The sequence below is a fragment of the Myotis brandtii genome, unplaced genomic scaffold, assembly GCF_000412655.1.
Source record: "Myotis brandtii unplaced genomic scaffold, ASM41265v1 scaffold86, whole genome shotgun sequence".
NCBI classification, from domain to species: domain Eukaryota; kingdom Metazoa; phylum Chordata; class Mammalia; order Chiroptera; family Vespertilionidae; genus Myotis; species Myotis brandtii.
In genome coordinates, this window is record NW_005371503.1 from 362,911 (window position 1) to 382,251 (window position 19,341).

The window sequence follows — 19,341 nt, forward strand, 5'->3', positions numbered from 1 at the left end:
TTCCTTCCTTCCTTCCTTCCTTCCTTCCTTCCTTCTTTCCTTCTCCCTCCTTGTACTCCTCTCTTTTATTCAGTTATAAGTCAATACCATAGTGTTATTTTGGCACATTTTATTATTAATGCATTTTCTTCCACATGAAACTCAAAGCAGGAGATGGCATGTGTAGGGCCCCATACCTTCCCACATTACCTGTCTGCTCCTGGCCACCCGGGAAGAATAAATTATGCACCCAGCATTGGCTGTTACACATATTAGGTTCCTAAGAATCGGATCAAGAGCCAAGAGTCCCCCACCATTTAAATCAATATACTTTCAATATTTAAATTAATTTTCAAGCCAACGAAAGCTTGGACAAGAACATATTGTTACATGCACTGAGCTGAGTGTTCAGTGCTAAAGAAGTTAAAAGACAAAAGTATAAAAAATAACTATAACTATAAAATATGTTAATGGATGCACAATATGAAATATGTAATTTGTGACATTAATTAAGTGTGGGGGAAAGTAGAAGTGTAGAGTATATAACTGAAATTACACTGTTATCAGCTCATCAGTTTAAAGTAGATGACTATAGGAATAAGGTGTTTTGTGTGAGTCCTATGGTAATCACAGAGAAAAATAGCTACAGAAGATACCCAAAAGAAAATGAGAAAGGTATCAAATCACTCCAGTACAAAAATGAAGATAAGTAAATAAATAAATGAAACACAAAGGAAGATAGCAAGAGAAGAAAAGAGGCATAAGTAAATTATAAAACAATTAGCAAAATGACAAGAGTAAGTTCTTTCCTATTAATAATTTATTTAAATGAGACAGAGTGGCTGAATGGATAATAAAAACAAGATTAAACTATATGCTGTCTATAAGTGACTCACTTTATTTTTTTATTTTTTTAATTTCTTTATTAAGTTATTACATATGTGTCCTTATACCCACATACCCCCCAGCCCCCCACTCATGCCCTCACCCCCCCGTTGTCTGTGTCCCTTGGTTAGGCCTATATGCTTGCATATAAGTCCTTTGGTTGATCTCACTCCCTTGCCCCCACCCTCCCCTACCTTCCCTCTGAGGTTTGACGGTCTGATTGATGCTTCTCTGTCTCTGGATCTGTTTTTGAAACTGACTGGCTTATTTCACTTAGCATAATGCTCTCCAGTTCCATCCATGCTGTTGCAAATGGTAAGAACTTCTTTTTTACTGCAGCGTAGTATTCCATTGTGTAGATGTACCACAGTTAGATTTAAGAGCACATGGAGGCTGAAAGTGAAAGAATGGATAAAGATATCGCGTGCAAATGATAATAATCAAAAACTCAAGAGAGACAAAGAAAGACATTATATAATGATAAAAGGGTCAATTTTCCAAGAAAATATGACAATTATAATTACATATGCACCAACATCAGAACATCCAAATACATGAAGCAAACATTAACAGAACTAAAGGGTTAGATAGCAACATACTAATAGAAGATTTCACTGCCTGACTTTTAATAATGGATAGAACATTCTGACAGAAGACCAACAAGGAAATAGAGGAGTTGAATAACACAATAGATGAAAAGGGCCTAACACATATAGAGAGCTGTTCAACCCAAAAGCAACAGAATACACATTCTTCTTAAATACACGAGAACATTCTGTAGGACTAATCATGTTAGGTCATAAAACAAGTCTTAACAAAATTAAGAAGATTAAAATGTTATGATGTATTTTCCAACCCAAATGGAATGAAACTAAATAATGGCAGAAGGAAAACTGGAAAATTCACAAATATCTGGAAATTAAACAACACATTCTTGAATGATTAATGGTTTAAAGTGGAAAGCAAATGAGAAATTCAAAAATATCTTGAGGCTAATAAAAACAAAAAACACACATACCAAAACTTGTGGGATGCAGCATAAACAATACTAAGAAAGTTTATAGTGATAAATGCCTACATTAAAAAAGATTTAAAGTAAACAACCTAACTTTATACTTCAAAGAACTAGAAAAATAAGAACAAATTAAACCTAAAGTTAACAGAAAGAAGGCAATAATTAGGATTGAAACATAAATAAATAAAGTATAAAGTAAAAGAACAATAGAAAAATCCACAAAAATAAGAGCTGTTTTAAAAAAAAGATAAAATTGATACTTTTAGCTACATTAACTAATAAAAACAGAGAAAAGGCTCAAATGAATAAAAACAGAACTGAAAGAGATGCTACAATTGATGCCAAGTAAATTAAAAGAATTGGGACTAATGTGAACAATTATGTACCAAAAAATTAGATAATCTAAGAGAAATAAATACATTCCTAGAAAATGACAACCTATGAAAACTGAATTATGAAAATTATAAAATTTGAACAGACCTATAACTAGTAAGGAGATTAAATCAATCATTAAAGCCTCCCAACCAAAAAGAGCCAAGGATGAGATAGATTCACTGGTGAAATCTACCAGACATTTAAGGAAGAATTAATGCCAATTCTTCTCCAACTCTTCCAAAAAAGTAAATGGTGGGAACACTTCCAGACTTATGAGGCCACATTACTATGATACCAATGCTAGAAAAAGATACCACAAGAAAAGAAAACTTCAGGCCAATATTTCTAATAAATAAATGCAAAAATTCTAGTCAAATACTAGCAAACTGAATTCAACAGCACATTAAAAGAATCATACACTATGATCAAGTGTGCTTTATCCATGAGATTTAAAGGTGCTTCAACATAAAAAAAAAATCAATGAGATATACCACATTAACAGAAAAGGACAAAAATCACATGATCATCTCAACAGATGAAGAAAATCATTGACAAATTTTAATATTATTTCATGACATAAACACTCAACAAACTAGAAATGGAAGGGAATTACCTCAACATAATAAAGGCCTTGTATGAAAATCCCATAGCTAACATCAGACTCAATGGTGAAAAACTGAAAAAATTTTCTCTAAGATCAAGAACAATATAAGGGTTCTTTCCCACTGTCACCAGTGTTCTTCAATGTTGTACTGGAAGTCATAACCAGAGCAATTAGTCATGTGCACACACACACACACACACACACACACACACACCAAATTAAGGGTTTTTAAATTAGCAAGAAAGAAGTAAAATGGCCTCTGTTCACAAGTAACATTATTTTATATATAGAAAACACTAAAGATTATACACACAACTCTTAGAACTAAAAAGTTGATTCAGCAAAATTGTAGGACACAAAATCAATATACAAAAATGTGTTTGCTTATATACATAACAATGAACAATTTGAATGGGAAATTAAAACAATCTTATTTACAATAACATAAAAAATAATACAAAAGGATAAACTTAACCGCAGCAATGAATGACTATTACACTAAAATTTACAAAACATTGATGAAAAAAATAAAACACAAATAAATGTCCATAGATCAGAAGACAACATTTTAAAAAAAATGTCCATACTACCCAAAGCAATCTTCAGATTCAATTAAATCCCTGAAAATATTCCAATGGCATTCTTTACAGAAATAGAGAAAAAAACAATACTAACATTTATGTGGAAACATAAAGGAACCTGAATAGATAAAAAGAATCTTGAGAAAGAAAAACAAAGCTCAGACCTGTTAGTATGACCATTGTAAAACAACAACAGCAACACAAACTAAGTGTTGGTGAGAATGTGGAGAAATTGGAACCCTGTACCCTGTTGATGGGAATGTAAAATGGCTCAGCTGCTATAGAAAACATGAATGTTTCTCAAAAAACTAAAAAATAAAACTGTCATATGACCCATAAATCCCTTTTTCATTTATTCAAAAAAGTGAAATTAGGGTCTTGAAAAGATATTTGCACTCCTGTGATCTTTGAAGCGTTATTTACAACTAGAGGCCTGGTGCATGAAAATTGTGCATGGGGGTAGGGGGGTGTCCCTCAGCCCAGTCTGGGAACCCTCGGTTATGTCCGACTGCCGGTTTAGGCCTGCGGGATCGGGCCTAAACCAGCAGTTGGACATCCCTCTCCCAATCCCGGACCGCTGGCTCCTAACAGCTCGCCTGCCTGCCTGCCTCATTGCCTCTAACCGCTTCTGCCTGCCAGCCTGATTGACCCCTAACCGCTCCCCTACTGGCCTGATTGATGCCTAACTGCTCCCCTGCTGGCCTGATTGATGCCTAACTGCTCCCCTGCTGGCCTGATTGATGATGCCTAACTCCCCTGCCAGCCCAGTCGCCTACAACTGCCCTCCCCTGCCGGCCTGATTGCCCACAACTGCCCTTCCCTGCCATGACCCACCTCCTCGGCTGGGACCCGCCTCCTCTGTGCAAGGTGGTAGAGACGCCAGGACCAGCTTCTTCCATGCCGCGCAGAGCTGAGCCGTGGGACTCCCAGGCTACACCGCACTGAGCGGCCACTGGGCCCCGCCTCCACTGTGCACATGGCCATCTAGTGGTGGCCATATTTGTGGTGACCACCTTTGTAGTGGCCATCTTGCGGCGACCATCTTGTGACAACGTTGCGCATGAGGACCACCTAGGCTTTTATTAGTATAGATAGCACAGAGGTGGAAACAGCCTAAATATCCATTGATGGATGGATAAAGAAAATGTGGTATATAGAAACAATGGAGTATTATTCAGCCATAAAAAGGAAGAAATCCTGTCATATGCTATAACATGAATGAACTTTGTGGACATAATGCTAAATGAAATAAGCCAGTTACAGAAAGACAAACACTGAATGATTTGATTTATATTGTATGACATATCTAAAGTAGTGAATTCATAGAAGCAGGAAGTAGAATGGAGGTTGCTAGGGCCTGGGAGGAGGGGAATTGAGGATTTTCTGTTCAAAAGGAATATAATTTCAGTGGTTAAGCATCAACCTATGAACCAGGAGGTCACGGTTTGATTCCTGGTCAGGGAACATGCTTTGGTTGTGGGTAGATCCCCACTGGGGGGTGTGCAGGAGGCAGCCAATCCATGACTTTCTCTCATCATTGATGTTTCTATTTCTCTCTCCCTCTCCCTTCCTCTCTGAAATTAATAAAAATATATTTGGAAAAAAACCATTTAAAAAATAAATAAAAGAAATAGAATATCAGTAGTTCATGATCAAAATGTTCTGGAGATTTGCCGTGCAACACTGTGTGTGTGGTTAACAATATTGTACTGCATACTTAAACTTTGTTAAGAGGGTAGATCTGTGTTATGTATTTTTTAGCCATATTGAAAACTATATAATTAAGGTGCTGTTATAAATACTAATGCTGTTTAATTTTTTAAACTTTTAACTTGATTAATGGGGAGGAAGGGGAGGTGTCATCTTGCCTGTCTGCTCTCTAATATACACTTTCAGGATCCTGAACTCACTGTTCCTCTGGAGTGTATCACTTTAAGAGGGTCAAGACTGGTGGTTGGAGTTTGGGATTCTCTATCTGCTTTCCCACTGACTGGCGTTCCCCCCCAGTCCCCCTTTTTCACTATCTATATAAAGGGAGAACATCTTGAAAACACTTGAGAGAAAAATCACAGCTGTCAGGAAGTAGAGCTTTTATGAATGAATATCTTACTAAAACAAACAAAAGCCATTTCAATTTCTTAGTATTATAAGACCACTATCAAATTTCTTCCCCCAAATGAGTTAATGCATACCACTACGCCACTCAGCCACACAGAATGTTTCACTTAAATGATGACCTTGAGAGCACATAGCTAGTTTGTGTTTAAATTCAAAATGCTTATTTGTTCATTTTGCACTGAGAGGTAGAACACAGACTTGAATACCAATGTTGGTATAACCACTGAAAGACAATTTTTATCTTCTTTCTTACTAGATTTGTTTTAATAAATACTAAACACTGCCTTTGTGCTTGGTTCAGAGGGTGCAGATACAAAAAGAGCCCTCTCCCTTCCCTAATGGCATTTACCTATATTCTGTGTGAGTAGAATGGCCCAAAATGAGTAATAGTGTAATTTTTACTTTAAGTACAGACATGTAAGTGTTGAAATAGAAAGGCACAGGTGTGTCTAGCCAGTGTGGGTCAGTGGATTGAGCATCACGTCATGCACCAAGAGGTCACTGGTTCGATTCCTGGTCAGGACACATGCCTGGGTTTCAGGCTCAATCCCTAATAGGAGGCCTGCAGGAGGCAGCCAATCAACACCGATGTTTCTATTTCTCTCTCCTCCCTTCCTCTTTCTCTAACAAAGAGTGATAAAAGTATATGAAGCAAAAGGAAAGAAAAAAGAAAGGCACAGGTGCTAAGTGAGTGTTTAATGGGAGGATGACATGATCTGTTCTGGAAGAAGGGTGGGGCACAGTGTCCAGGGAATGGTTTCTTGGAAAGGTGACATTTGAGCTGAGCTCTGGAGGGCAGGGAGGACTCCAGAATTTCTGAATAGAAGAGTCTTTGGGATGGCAAGCTGGTGTGAAGGAAGGTCTGGGAGACTGGTTTTGGAGCTGTGTTGCAGGGTAAGCTGACCCTTCTTGAGTGTATTGAATGATTCCTTGGGATGGCTTTCAGGAAGTTGTTTCTTGAAGCACCTAACAGAAGGGTGAGTAGGAATGACTTATGTGAAGGTGTGGGCAAGGGAAGAGAGCATGTGGAATGGCCACAAGGTAGTCAAGGCCTATGTGGTTGGAAGGTGGATGGGGCAAGGGGGTGAGGCATGGGTGAGACTGGAGAAAGCACAGAGGCCAAGTCACACAGGCCATAATCCAGGACCAGGCCGGCCAGTTTGAAGATGTTGTCTATGGGGATAAAGGTCCTCAGAGATTTTGTTGACATTTGTTATGCAGAGTGGGGCTTGACTGCATTCACATGTCAGAGGAAGTCACTCTGGCCACTATGTGAGAGTGAATTGGAGTAAGGGTGGAGGCCAGAGACCAGCTGGGAAGCTGTTTCACCACCGCTGAGGAGACGTGATGGTAGCTTCGACAAGGGTGGTTGTCATAGTGGTGGATTGAGAGAAATCGACCACTGTGAAAGGTATTTACACACAGAAGCATACAAATACGGTGGAGTGTAACTGAATATGCCAGGGGCGTCTGGAAAGCTTCCGGGGAGTGACATTAGTCTAATGTTGAAGGACAAGGACAAATTTCTTGTAGCAGTGGGGTTCATTATTTATATTCAATAGCTAAAATTTGTAAATTATAAATGATTATTACCTTTTTATTAGTGTTCTCAGAATCTCTAAGAAATGTAATATAACTTATGTTCTTATTTCCCCAACAGTGTTACTGTGTTAGAATATAATACATCTGCATTTCCTGAAAACCATTTTACAATTCACCCTTACATTAATTCAGATTAATCCTCTCTCCTCAACACCCACCAAAATCCAAGCATATTAGCAAGAATTTGGGACATTTTAAAACTATTTTTGTTTACTTCCTATTAAATTCTATGTCCAGGTGAAATCTCTATAGCAATTAAGCATGTATCCTTCCTCAGTGTTAATTCCTTCTTGCTTTGCCTCCTAAGATTTATGATTAAATTGGTTTAAGGGTTTTGGAAATAAATTTAGAGCCTGAAATACTTTAAATATTCTTGGTTCTCTCTTATTTTGAAAGGTAAATGTGATTATATCTGGAGATTGCTTAGGCTGGAGGCTATTAGATGTACAAGAATATTAATTTGTTAGTATTTATGACATCTCTAGAATTTGCAGGCCCAGGAATAGACTATCTACAATTTTGAAATCAAGATAAATTTTATCTAATACTTTATATCATTTTGTGATTACTTATGGATGCTAAAGGGCTTTTGCTACTCAGTCATCCTTTAGAAAGCACTACTTAGCTCTTCTTTCGTAATTAATATTTTCATTTCCCATATGCAGAGAGAGCCTGAGGAAATTTTATCTGGCAAGAATATCTGCATAGTGTTTTAGTGCGGTACAATTTATTTAGTAAGTCATCATTGCTATTTAATTTTAAACAAATCAAGCCAGGATATTCATTTAAGCCTCTGCTTTAAAGCCAGTGGTTGCTCTATGGAGACAGTAACAGGTCAAAGAGAGGTCAAGAAGATACATCTCATTTAGGCATTGCCCTGTGCACCATCTGCCCATGTTAAATCACAATGATAAGTGGGATGTGTACTTGGGCACCACTAATTCTTGTTTGGCCAGAATTTCATGTCATCTCACGGTCATTACAATTGTCCAATTACAGTTGATCAAATTGAATTATCTTTAATTAGTAGGTCTGTTTCATAGTACAGTGGGTTAGTTGGACACATTTATCTGTTTAAGTGGTCTGTCTTCAGACTTAAAAAGCCAAACATCATATTTGAAAAGGAAAAAAATATGACTGGAAGAGGAAGACAGGAGGCTGGAATTATGTTATATGTATTAAAGTAAAGAATAATTTCAGTATAATATTGTAATGAGTTTAATGGAAGTTTGATATGGTCTTTAAGATCCTTCCAGGCAAGTAATATTAGTTACACAACATATTTATCAATATAGGAATGACATGTTAAGGTTATTAAAATAGGAATCCTGTTGTCCTTGTGTTGAGAAGAAATAGCTCATTAAAAATAACTCATTCAACCGTGGCTGATGGCTCAGTTGGTTGGAGCATTGCCCAGTCAGGGCACATGCCTAGGTTGCAGGTTTGATCCCCAGTTGGGGCACATATGGAGGCAACCAAGCAGCATTCTTCTCTCATATCAATGTTTCTCTCTCTCTCTCTCTCTCTCTCTCTCTCTCTCTCTCTCCCTCTCCCTCTCCCTCTCTCCCTCTCTCTTCAAAAATCAGATTTCCCCCACTGAGTATCACATAATGAACTGTTTGCCTCAATTTTACAATTTTCAAGCATTGATCTTGATTCCTTTATTTTCTTTCAAAAAGAAAGACCATTAATGCCACATATGTCTTCCCAATAGTTAAAGTCTTCTCCTTCTTCTTCTTCTTCTTCCTTCTTCTCCTCCTCCTCTCCTTCTCCTTCTCCTTCTCCTTCTTCTATAAAATTTCTTTAACACTTCAAAACCATCACTGAAGCTAACCTTAATGGAAGAGCTTATGATTCTGCATCATTGCTGAATTAAATATTGTTTCCAAAAAGTGTTACTCAACTGCTTCATTCTTCTACTGTTCCTTCTATTTATACATCCACCAATCCCTCCATATATCCATCCAAGAAATCCTATATAATAAAAGACTCATATGCAAATCGACTGAACAGTGGAACGACCAGTCACTATGATGCGCACTGACCACAAGGGGGCAGATGCTCAACGCAGGAGCTGCTCCCTGGTGGTCAGTGCACTCCCACAGGGGGAGCGCTGCTCAGCTAGAAGCCTGTCTCACGGCTGGCAAGTGCAGCAGTAGTGGCGGGAGCCTCTCCCACCTCCACGGCAGTGCTAAGGATGTCCAACTGCCCACAGGGAGCAGAACTAAGCTGTCAGTCGGACACACCCCAAGAGGGTGCAGGCTGGGCTGAGGGACCACCACCTGAGTGCACAGATTTCATGCACCGGGCCTCTAGTGTATTTATAAGGCTGCTATGTGCTTGGCAGACAGTGCACTAGGTGCTTTGAAAATATGATCAGTAATGGACCAGGGCCTGCCTTTTTAACTTATTCATATGAGTTATAATTATTTAGCAAAGATGTTTTGGATGCCTACTGTGCCAGGCAAGGTACTAATGTCAACCTCTTGTGGAAAAACTGGAAAAGGATACTTTTTATGGAGATACATGGAAAGAGAAGATCCTGCTTCATTAAGCAAATCCCAGCATTGAAATGTAGAATATGTTATAATCCTGGCCTTAACCTTGACCCCTTAGTCAGAAATGAGGTCTACACCACCCTATCCGCTGGTCAATCCACTGAGAAGTTAGATCTAATAGTATCTGATGGTCTGTAGATAAAATTATTATATCATGGGGTTATAGCATCATTTTTTGGTGCTGCACAGATGGCAGCTTGCTTCCCAATCAAACCAAAATTATTTCCTTAGGATATGTGATAAGCATTTATGTTATAGATGGAGAAAGTTTCTAAAAGAATACAAACTCTAAGCACCTTTTCCTCTACTGAAAATATTATGGGTGGCTTCTGTGAATCATGCTAAAATTTTAAAAACAATCATGTCCTCTCTGGAAGGCAATTGCTTTAAATTGGATAGATTTCACTTATTTTTCAGTGAAAGAATTTGAAAATTCTGTCTTTGGAAACCAAAATACTGGATGGCAGAGTTAGATGTGTCTTTTACTTTAAAATGCAGCCCCTTTCTGTGGTGAATGTATTTGTTGTGGTAAAGTATTTGAAAGGAAATCCTCAGAATAATTTTGGGTAAGGAAAAACACTGTGTTAAAATAAGCCAACCCCTCAGTTTTGAACTTTTGAAAATTGCTTTTTTTTGAATCAGAAGGAAATAATAATTGTTCATAGCATAAAGAATATTTGCTTAGATGGCAGTGTGTAATCATGATCTAAAACACATTAAACTTGCAACTTTTAAAGGACTCTAGTAGCATGCTGTGACCTCAGCAATTTTTCTAAATGAATTGAGCTTCTTTAGAGTTAATACTGATGCTCTTATTTAGTTGCCTCATGATTTTGTCTGTCTTGGCAAATCTGTCTCTCGATAAGTGATTCCTGTAAATGTTGGAAATTCCTTGACAGGTTAACTTTCCCATCACTTTAAATGGCTTGTGCTATGTTGTTTCAGCCTAGATGCCTTCTTTCCGGAAAGAAGGGTCCTGCTAGCCTGATAAGAAGCTGTCTTTCCTGAGGTCTGTATTTTGCGTGGGGATCAGCCAGGAGAGGGGAAAGCCAGAATGCCAAATTGCAGCGAGTATTCTTTACTGTGGGGCTCCATCCAAAAAGGGCTTGTAATGCAGTGTACAGTCTTGTAGCCCAGCTGTGTGGAGCATTGATTGCTTCTGCCTAGAGCAGGGATACTGTCAAGTTGCTCTGTGAGTTGAGTCATCTATTGACAAAGAGCTACCAGCCCGCAGATAATGCTGTGCGGAGCTGCTCTCGCTGCTCCCACGGCTCCCAGGATGCACTGCTTATAGCAGCTGTCAAAGCTACTGAGGGATTCACGCGAGGGGGGAAAAAAGAGACTTTTACAACTGCCTGGAAGCAAGGGGTGTCAAGGAGGAAACATTCCTGGGCAGAGCTGACCAAAGGAAAGAGTAGACATCAGTGCACTATGAATGCATACCTCACCAAGCAACACAGCTGCAGCCGGGGGTCCGATGGGATGGATGCCGGCAGGAGTGCACCCACAGTGCTCAGGGATGCCCACTGCGCCTGTGGCTGGCAGAGGAGCACTCAGGGGCTCGGGTACAATTCTCAGACCATGCCTTCTTCAGGACCTGGGGGTCCAGCTTCAAACAGGACCAAGCTGGTCACCTTGTGGGACAGTGTGCGGAAAAGTCCCCACAGGACGAGCACCAAGGGCAAAGGGACTTGTGGGGAGCACTGTGCCTGCCCACATGGCTGGTTCAGCCCAGCACAGGTGAGCCTTTTCCTTATGACTTTCCCCTGAGCGTCGGGAGAAACTGGGAGCAAGTTGTGTAAGGTTAGGATGGTTTGGAAACTTTGCTGAGTGAGTCCTCCTTGCTGACGGGGGATGTCTATTTGGAAAATGGTAGGCCAAGAAAAACCTCTCATTTTCACAGGTTTGGGGGGCTCACACCTCAGGGTGGCTTGGGCAAGTCCAGGGATGCTGTGCTAAGTTTCTTTTAGTGACTTTTCCCCAAGTTCAACTTTTCTAATCTTCAGATGATTTCACTATTTTGCATCATAGTCTTTTAACTGCACTTTTACTTCTAATCATTGTTAACTTTTCTATTCTGCCTAGCCCAGGGTTGTTTGTTTGTTTGTTTGTTTGTTTGTTTTAAGGGAGAGAAAAAATAACTTTAATCAGATACTTTCCAGCTCTTTAAAGTTAAAAGTAGATTTATTCAGTTTTGGAAAGTGGTGATTTGAACTATACTATTCTAATTTTATTCTTATAATGCTGTGTACCTTTTTAGTAACAGAGAAAAAATTTTGTTTATCTTAAATAATTTATTTTACAAGCACAAGGAATAATTGGAAGCAAGCTATAGGATGATTATGCTCAAAATAAAAAAAATGAAATATTTCATTTATTCATAGAGAAGCAATAGTTTATTTATATTAAACACTCTCTCTCCTAGAATACATTTCTGAAGCAAATATGCAGGTTCCCTTAATTTGATTCCTAGCTGATTCTTGCCCCAAACTACTAGCATTTTACCAGAAATTAAATTGTTTTTTTTTCCTGCTTCCATCCAGAGAGGGAAAACAACTTTCTGTAAATTCTGTAAAATAAAAATAAAATGCACCTGTAATCACTGTCATAAGTACAGAACAATGACTGTTCTTAAATATCCATTGAAAAGAGAAAAGCCGTGTTTGCAGAAAAAATCCTTTCTTGATTTTGATATGCTTTTAGTATAATTGAGAAGTGAATATTAATCATGAGTAAAACATTATGGTGTGAGAAGTGTAGAGAACATTCTAATTTTAATGTTAATTTTATAAAAAGTACTTCCAAGAATATAATATATCACTAGACCTTAATGATATAGTTACATATACCTGGCCAAATATATGGCTTTTGTTGCATTAACATCATGCATCTTAGCATTCTGCTTTAAATCAATAACATATTGTCATTATAGTATTAAATTCAGTTTGAAATGGAGCTTGACATTTGACACTCAGTTAATTTTTAAAGTTAGCATCAATCCCAAACTGAATAAAGAGTCCTGATGATTTTGAAGTATCTATATAGTCTTTCACAAATACATGTGTTTCAATGTCTTTAACCTATATCTCTGTATTGATTGCATTCTCAAGGTTCCCAGAGGCAAAGCACACAAACTCACATCTAGTTTGTTGTTTTTATAAAGAGAAAGCAAACTTGCTTTAGAGTAAAAAAAACAACACAGCAAACTTTCTTTATTGTTCTAATTTTTTATTCAATATGTAATAAAATTTTATTTCATAAATGATAATTTTCCAACCCCACATTTAAATTCTACCTTGTAATAACCATTCTGTAGAACTCTTGGTACATATTTCATCAACCAAGGGAAACCTTTTTCTTCCTTGGTGTTTCACAAACTCAGCCTCCTACTTGCCTTACATTTATAGCTATTGAATGCTTTAAAGAATTGAAATAGAGTCTCTGCACTAATAATTAAAGATCCAGTGACATATGGGAAGGCAGTAAATTGAAGCAACCACCATCTCTCATTATTCTTTTGCACACATATTTCTATACCTTTTCTCCTTTATCCACATGTACTTTATTATTGGCTAGGAAGAACAGTGATTCTTTAATATTGGAGCTATAATACTATATCTTTTAGGCTCTTCAATGTTGTGACATTTTCACCTGATCCTTTCACTCTCTTGCCATCTCAGTCCCTAGAGTGCTAAGCTAGAGTGATTAATTTATCTCTTTGTCCCACTCCTGTACACTTTCAAATATATTATGTTGAATAGTTTCTAATTTGTCTATATATATACATATGTGCACAGATTTTAACATATGCATTAAATATCTCTATAATACCTAACTACTTGCATTTCATATATTAACATTTTATGTATATATAAGTATGTATACACACACATATATATATACATATACATGCATGTATATACACACATATAAAAAATAAAGTTCTATATTATTTTTATCTAGAATATACTAGCTTGTTTTGATAAAGAATGTTTATTCTCTCTGTGTAAATATATTTCATTTATTTCTGATAGGTACTCAAAAATGCTGATATATTTACATAAGTATATATGTTGATATTCATTTACATATGCATCTATAGAATAGATCTAATATTTAAAATATACAGACCTGTGTATGTACTATATGCCCATGTATGACTATCACAAAAACAAGAGCATATAAGTTTTTATGAATAGGTCCATTAAAGTAGTCTGTTTTTATAATTTTGTTATACTATTTCTACCCCTTAAATTAACTGGAGATATTGTGTGAAATATTGTAAGACAAAGGGTGGAGCTGATGCTAAACATTAGAATCCTTGGTGGAGCAGGGAGAAGGAGAGTGCATGTTTTAGAATAGCCTAGTGAGCTGCATGGGGTACAGAACGTGCCTGAGGGCTGGTGAGCATCTGGGAGCTAGGATCCTGCCCTCGGAGATATTTGCTGTACTACGTGGAAATCGGCAGTGTGATTTCCGGCTGCTATAATAGAGGGCCATGGTAATGATTTGAGTTCCTCCCAAGGCTCTTTGCCAAACTCCTGTTATTTGGGGGGCTGTGTGCTAACAGGACTCTGTCATTATGCTCTTTCTCAGCAGGACTAAAAAACAGCTCCGTCCCTGCTCAAATCAGTTTTCATTCCATTTGGATCTGTAGAATTAATATAACCATAATGATAGGTAAGAAAATGGAAAATTATAGAGTCCAGAAATGAATTCTAGAATGCACATCTCAGATAATAGTGTTGGCCTTGGGAGGAAAAACATGTCCGTCATTGCTTATGTGGCATTTCTCCCCAATGCAGACTGATCTGAGGAGGCAGCACAGAAGAGTGACTTGGAGACTAGAGATCTATGCATTTGCTCTTTATTCATATTTAATTAATTCATTCCGAATTTGTTTATTCAACGATCATTTCTTGGGTGCCTACTCTGTGCCACTTTGTTAGGCCCTGTGGATAGAATAGTAAACAAAGTAGATACTATCCTACCAGTGTGGAGCTTATAGCCTTTAATGGTATATAATATTTAGCAAGTATATCATTATATACACAGAATCGTACTATCAGAAATTACAATTTGGAAGTGAAATAAAGTTCCACAGAGTCCTGCCAATTCCATAGTAAATGTATATTAGGACACATATTAGGACACAGGGAATGACAGAGAAAGATACTTTTTTTTTTTCTTTTTTAAAGTTACCACATCTCTTTAGGCCTGTTTTCTAAAAGGAGGATAAAAATAATACCTAACTCATATGATTGTGGTGAGGAATGATTAACATAATATATGTGAAGCATTTAGCACAGTGCTTATAAATAATACAGGCCCAATAAATATTTGTGGAGCCCGCCAAATGTTGAAAATGATTAAGCTATTCCTTAATTCATTATACCAAATTTTCTGGGAAGAGAAGAGAGGTGAGTCTGTGAAGACTTCCTAGAGGTAGTAAGTGATACATGGGCTGAATTGAATTGAATATTTTAAAAAAAATTGTACTGATCATCAAGTGGGCAAAGAGAAATATGCTTTGGGGATAAAAATAACAAAAACAAACACACGTAGCACCCTGTTGCCTGTGTGGAATTGCTCCTGGTTGTCTGTGTGCATGGAGGGGTGAGCGGGGATTGGTCACAGCAGGCCTGGTGGGCCTTGATGAGGACTCCATTGAGACAGCTGCAGGGAGTGCCCACAGGATTCAAGTGCCTGCTCTGCCACTGTCTATGTGTTTGGCTTCATAGTGGTTAAAACCTTCTGGGCCTCAGGTGCTCTGCTTCTAAGAAAACTGGTTTTCCCTAAATGAACCTCCCTATCTCCGCCAATACTAATATTCGGTGACTATCAACGAACACCCATTAATTAATGGGAAGCACTTTAGAAAGGATGTATGCTTTAGAGCTAGATAATCCTAAATTTGACTTGCAGCTCTATATGACCTCACTTGCTTAACTTCTTTAAGGCCCATTTGTGGCCTCTCTAAAACTTAGGGTGCTAAAATCATATTGTAGAAAAATATAACACGAATTGAGAATACCTAGAGTCCAGCATGATACATAGAACACAGACATTTTTCAATTAAAAAAAGGTAGTTATGATTACTAGTAATAGGTAAATTATCCATAAAGTTAATAATAATAATTATTAATTATTATTATTGTCTTTTATTTGAACTTCTAGTTTGTCCCCTGAATTTATTGATGTCTTCCTTATAATGATGAAGGTTAGGCTAGGCAACTGTCCAGAAACATTTGGCACAGGACCACATGATGATGGGGTGACATTTTGTCCTTCAGGGTTCTAAGAGATTTACACTAAAACAAAATCATGTAAGATAGAATTGTACTAATGAAGTTACATTCCCATAAACTTGTATTTAGAGGGAGGTGATGTTAGCTTTTCTCCATAAAATTCTACTAGAACAATTGCATTTGAAGTATTTAGCCCAAATCTGTAAATCTCCCCTAACAGTATCTTTGAAGCTCCTCAGAAACAGCAGTTTGCAGCAACTTGAGTGCAAAGGACTTTTTTTGTCCAAGAAGTAGGGATTCCTTAGGTTGAAATTTCAGGCTCAGCTCTTGCCCAGCCAGAAAGATCTGACAGCTTGTTTTACCTCTGTGGCTGCTTGTACTGATTCCTTCTATGAAGAGAGCCCCTTACCAAGAAAGAATAATAGGATTTTTTAGTGTCTGGAAGACATCAGCAGCATGGAAACAGAAAAGAATTAGAGGTATTACAGGAGGTATTAAAGCATTCCATGGGCAGCCCTGAAGCCACTTGGTCGACACTCCTGGCAGCCCTGCTTCTGGATGCTGACATCAGCAGAGCATTCTTTCCAGGGCAGGATGAAGAGAAACAACATACAGACGGTGGAAAAGAAAAGAGCAGAGATGATAATATTTAGTGAAGACTCACAATATCCACAATGTGTGAAGCACCATGCTAGGGGGTTTCTGTTAGTCATTTCTTTGAATTCTCCCAACAACACTAAAAGAGTGGTATTGTAATCCCCATTTTACAGATATGTCAACTGACGTTAAGAGTAAATTGCTCATGATGGCATAACTGATAATGACAGAACTAGTTTCAACTGTAGGTCTATTTGACCCCCTTAAGCTTTCTATAGAAAGTCCTGTTTGAGGTACTCTCAGAGGCAGAGTATCCCCAGAGATCTCTTTAATTCTCTAATTTTTGTTAGGGATTTGAGTTTGCCTACATGGTTGGGAGGACTGGCATCCCATAGCTGAATCTTAGATTTCCCCATTCTACTTCATTTTCTGGTCTCAGGAGCCCTGAGGGGGGTAGGCACATAAAGAGCCTACCCCCCTCTGATCAAGGTCAAGAACTGTGCTGATTTGAACCAGTTGGAGTTGGTCATCAGACACGAGAATAAGTACTTGAATCTAGAAAGGTCTCCTAATCTATGGTTATTTGTAAACTAGGAGCCCAGCGCAATTTGAAATCCCGAGGCACCACCCTGCCTTGACACCCCAACCTGTCCATGCAGAGCTCCAGCGTGCTTGGCCCAGCCCCTAAACCCTCTGGCCTTCTCTGGCTGCTTCAAGCCCTGCCCTCAGTCCCTCCAGTTGCATAGGGCTGGTCCCGCCTTCTCTGGGCACCTCCCCGCTTCCACCCCGTCTCTGGAGCAATGCCCCAGCTAATATGCTAATGACCTGGTCGTTATTCGTTAAGGCGTATTGGCTATTAGCATATTAGCTCTTTATTAGTAAAGACTAGAGGCCCGGTGCACAAAAATTTGTGCACTTAAGGCGTATCGGCTATTAGCATATTAGCTCTTTATTAGTATAGATTGGATTCAATCTTGCAAATTTTTTTTGGTAAATTTTATTAAATGTATTGATTAAAATCTTGCAATTTTTTTTGGTAAATTTTATTAAATGTATTGATTAATAAAATTATGTAGGTTTCAAGTGTAAAATTCTATAATGCATTATCTGTATATTACATTGTCTGTTTACTACCCAAAGTCAATTTTTTCATATTTTGCAAAATTTAGGGTGAGGAATTAGGAACTACATGCCATAAACTTAATAAGTGCTATACCTTTGAACTCTGTGGCTGCTTCTACTGATTCCGTCTATAAAGAGAGTCCCTTACCAAGAAAGAATAATAAGATTTTTTAGTCTTTGAGAAATATCAGCCACCCCCATGCAAGGGAAACAGAAAAAAAATTAGAGGTATTACAGAAGAAATTACATTGGTATAAACTTAATAAATGTATAGCACATGGTTCATTTTCGGTCTTTTAATCAAAAAGCATCATCTTGCATTACTGAATGTTTGTGAATTATACACACGTAGCCTACCTACCTGTGTATCTATCGTGCCAAGAATCAAATACCTCTCTTTAATACCACTGTCTCCATTGTCTGTCCTCTTCCTTTTTCTGGTAGTTTCATCTGTTGCAAATGTAGCCTTGCGGGCTTTTATCTCCTCTATTCTCTACTCTGCCCCATCCTTTTAATTACCCAAAGGCGTATAATGTTTATAATTATGTCAGAACTGTATGGAAATTTAGAGCTTATATAGTATATTTTCCAAAGTAGAACCCGAAGCCTAGAAAAGTTAAGACTTGCTCAAGGTCATTCAATTTGTGACAGAATTTATCAAAGTCTTTGAACTCAGATTTGAGTTTTATTTTTACTGTTTCAGGCTACACTACTTCTCTTAGCCCTTATGTGCTCCTCTTCATGCAGCATAATTGCTGACAGAAAATTATTAAGCATGTAATTTGTTGATAATGTGGTCTTGGGCATTATACGAAAAATTACATAAACCTAATTTCTACTATCTCATAATTCAGACCAGCAGTCCCCAAGGGCATAAGGAGAGAGAAGAGCCACTAAAAATTATTTTAGGAATGCATGGGCATAATTATTGGGAGGTTATGCTGGCCTTTAGGAGAAAGTGGACATACATTGTAATGTGCAGTATATAATGTGCAGTAAAGAATCATCCTGTGTACTTCACAATTGTTAAAATTCCACTGGATGTTTATGAAGATGTTTTTAAGTTTATTATTTTCCAAGTGTTCAAAGTCAAATTTGGTGTTACAAACAATTTTCTGAAATGATTTAATAATCATTAAATATTATAGGAATGTAATTCCTGTGCACATCAAGGAATCATTATACTTAGTTCTGTTAGGAATTTTATCAAGAGTTGATTCCCATTTTGGAAAATCCCATCCTTAGAGCAATGCTGCTGCTCTTGGTATTGTGTCACTGGCACACTTTTTCTGTATCGGTCTACATTTGTTTGTCACCTGCAAAAAATATATAATTGAAGAGACTTGGGGATCCTTTGAATAGACCTAGATCCAAAGATTTTGAATTGGTAGAAACACAAAAATCTCACCAAATTTCACTAATAAGATTGTTTTTAAAATAATTCATTTGATTGCCATACCACATATTAATTTAAACAAATATTTTATTGCACAATAAGAAATCTATTTTGTGAAAATTATTTAAAATTATTTATTTTAGAGTTTTCTGTTGTTTTCAATATTACTTTGATATCATCTCAAATGTCATCTACCCTCAATTTCCCTATAAGCTCTTAGGCTGCTAGGATTTTGTTGTTGTTGTTGTTTTTATATCCATT

General features: G+C 37.5%; 1 protein-coding gene across 5 annotated transcripts in view; it reads left to right on the forward strand.

Annotated features, from left to right (window-relative positions):
• The first annotated feature begins 10,946 nt into the window (after nucleotides 1-10,946).
• The window catches only part of DLG2 (discs, large homolog 2 (Drosophila)), a 766,636-nt gene continuing 758,241 nt past the window's right edge, over nucleotides 10,947-19,341 (forward strand). For all 5 annotated transcript variants that reach the window (XM_014532211.1, XM_005884813.2, XM_014532212.1 and 2 more), the window contains exon 1: nucleotides 10,947-11,457. In XM_014532211.1, coding sequence (XP_014387697.1) covers nucleotides 11,149-11,457 — 309 coding nt within the window. In that variant the 5' untranslated portion in view covers nucleotides 10,947-11,148. The remainder of the gene's footprint in view (nucleotides 11,458-19,341) is intronic.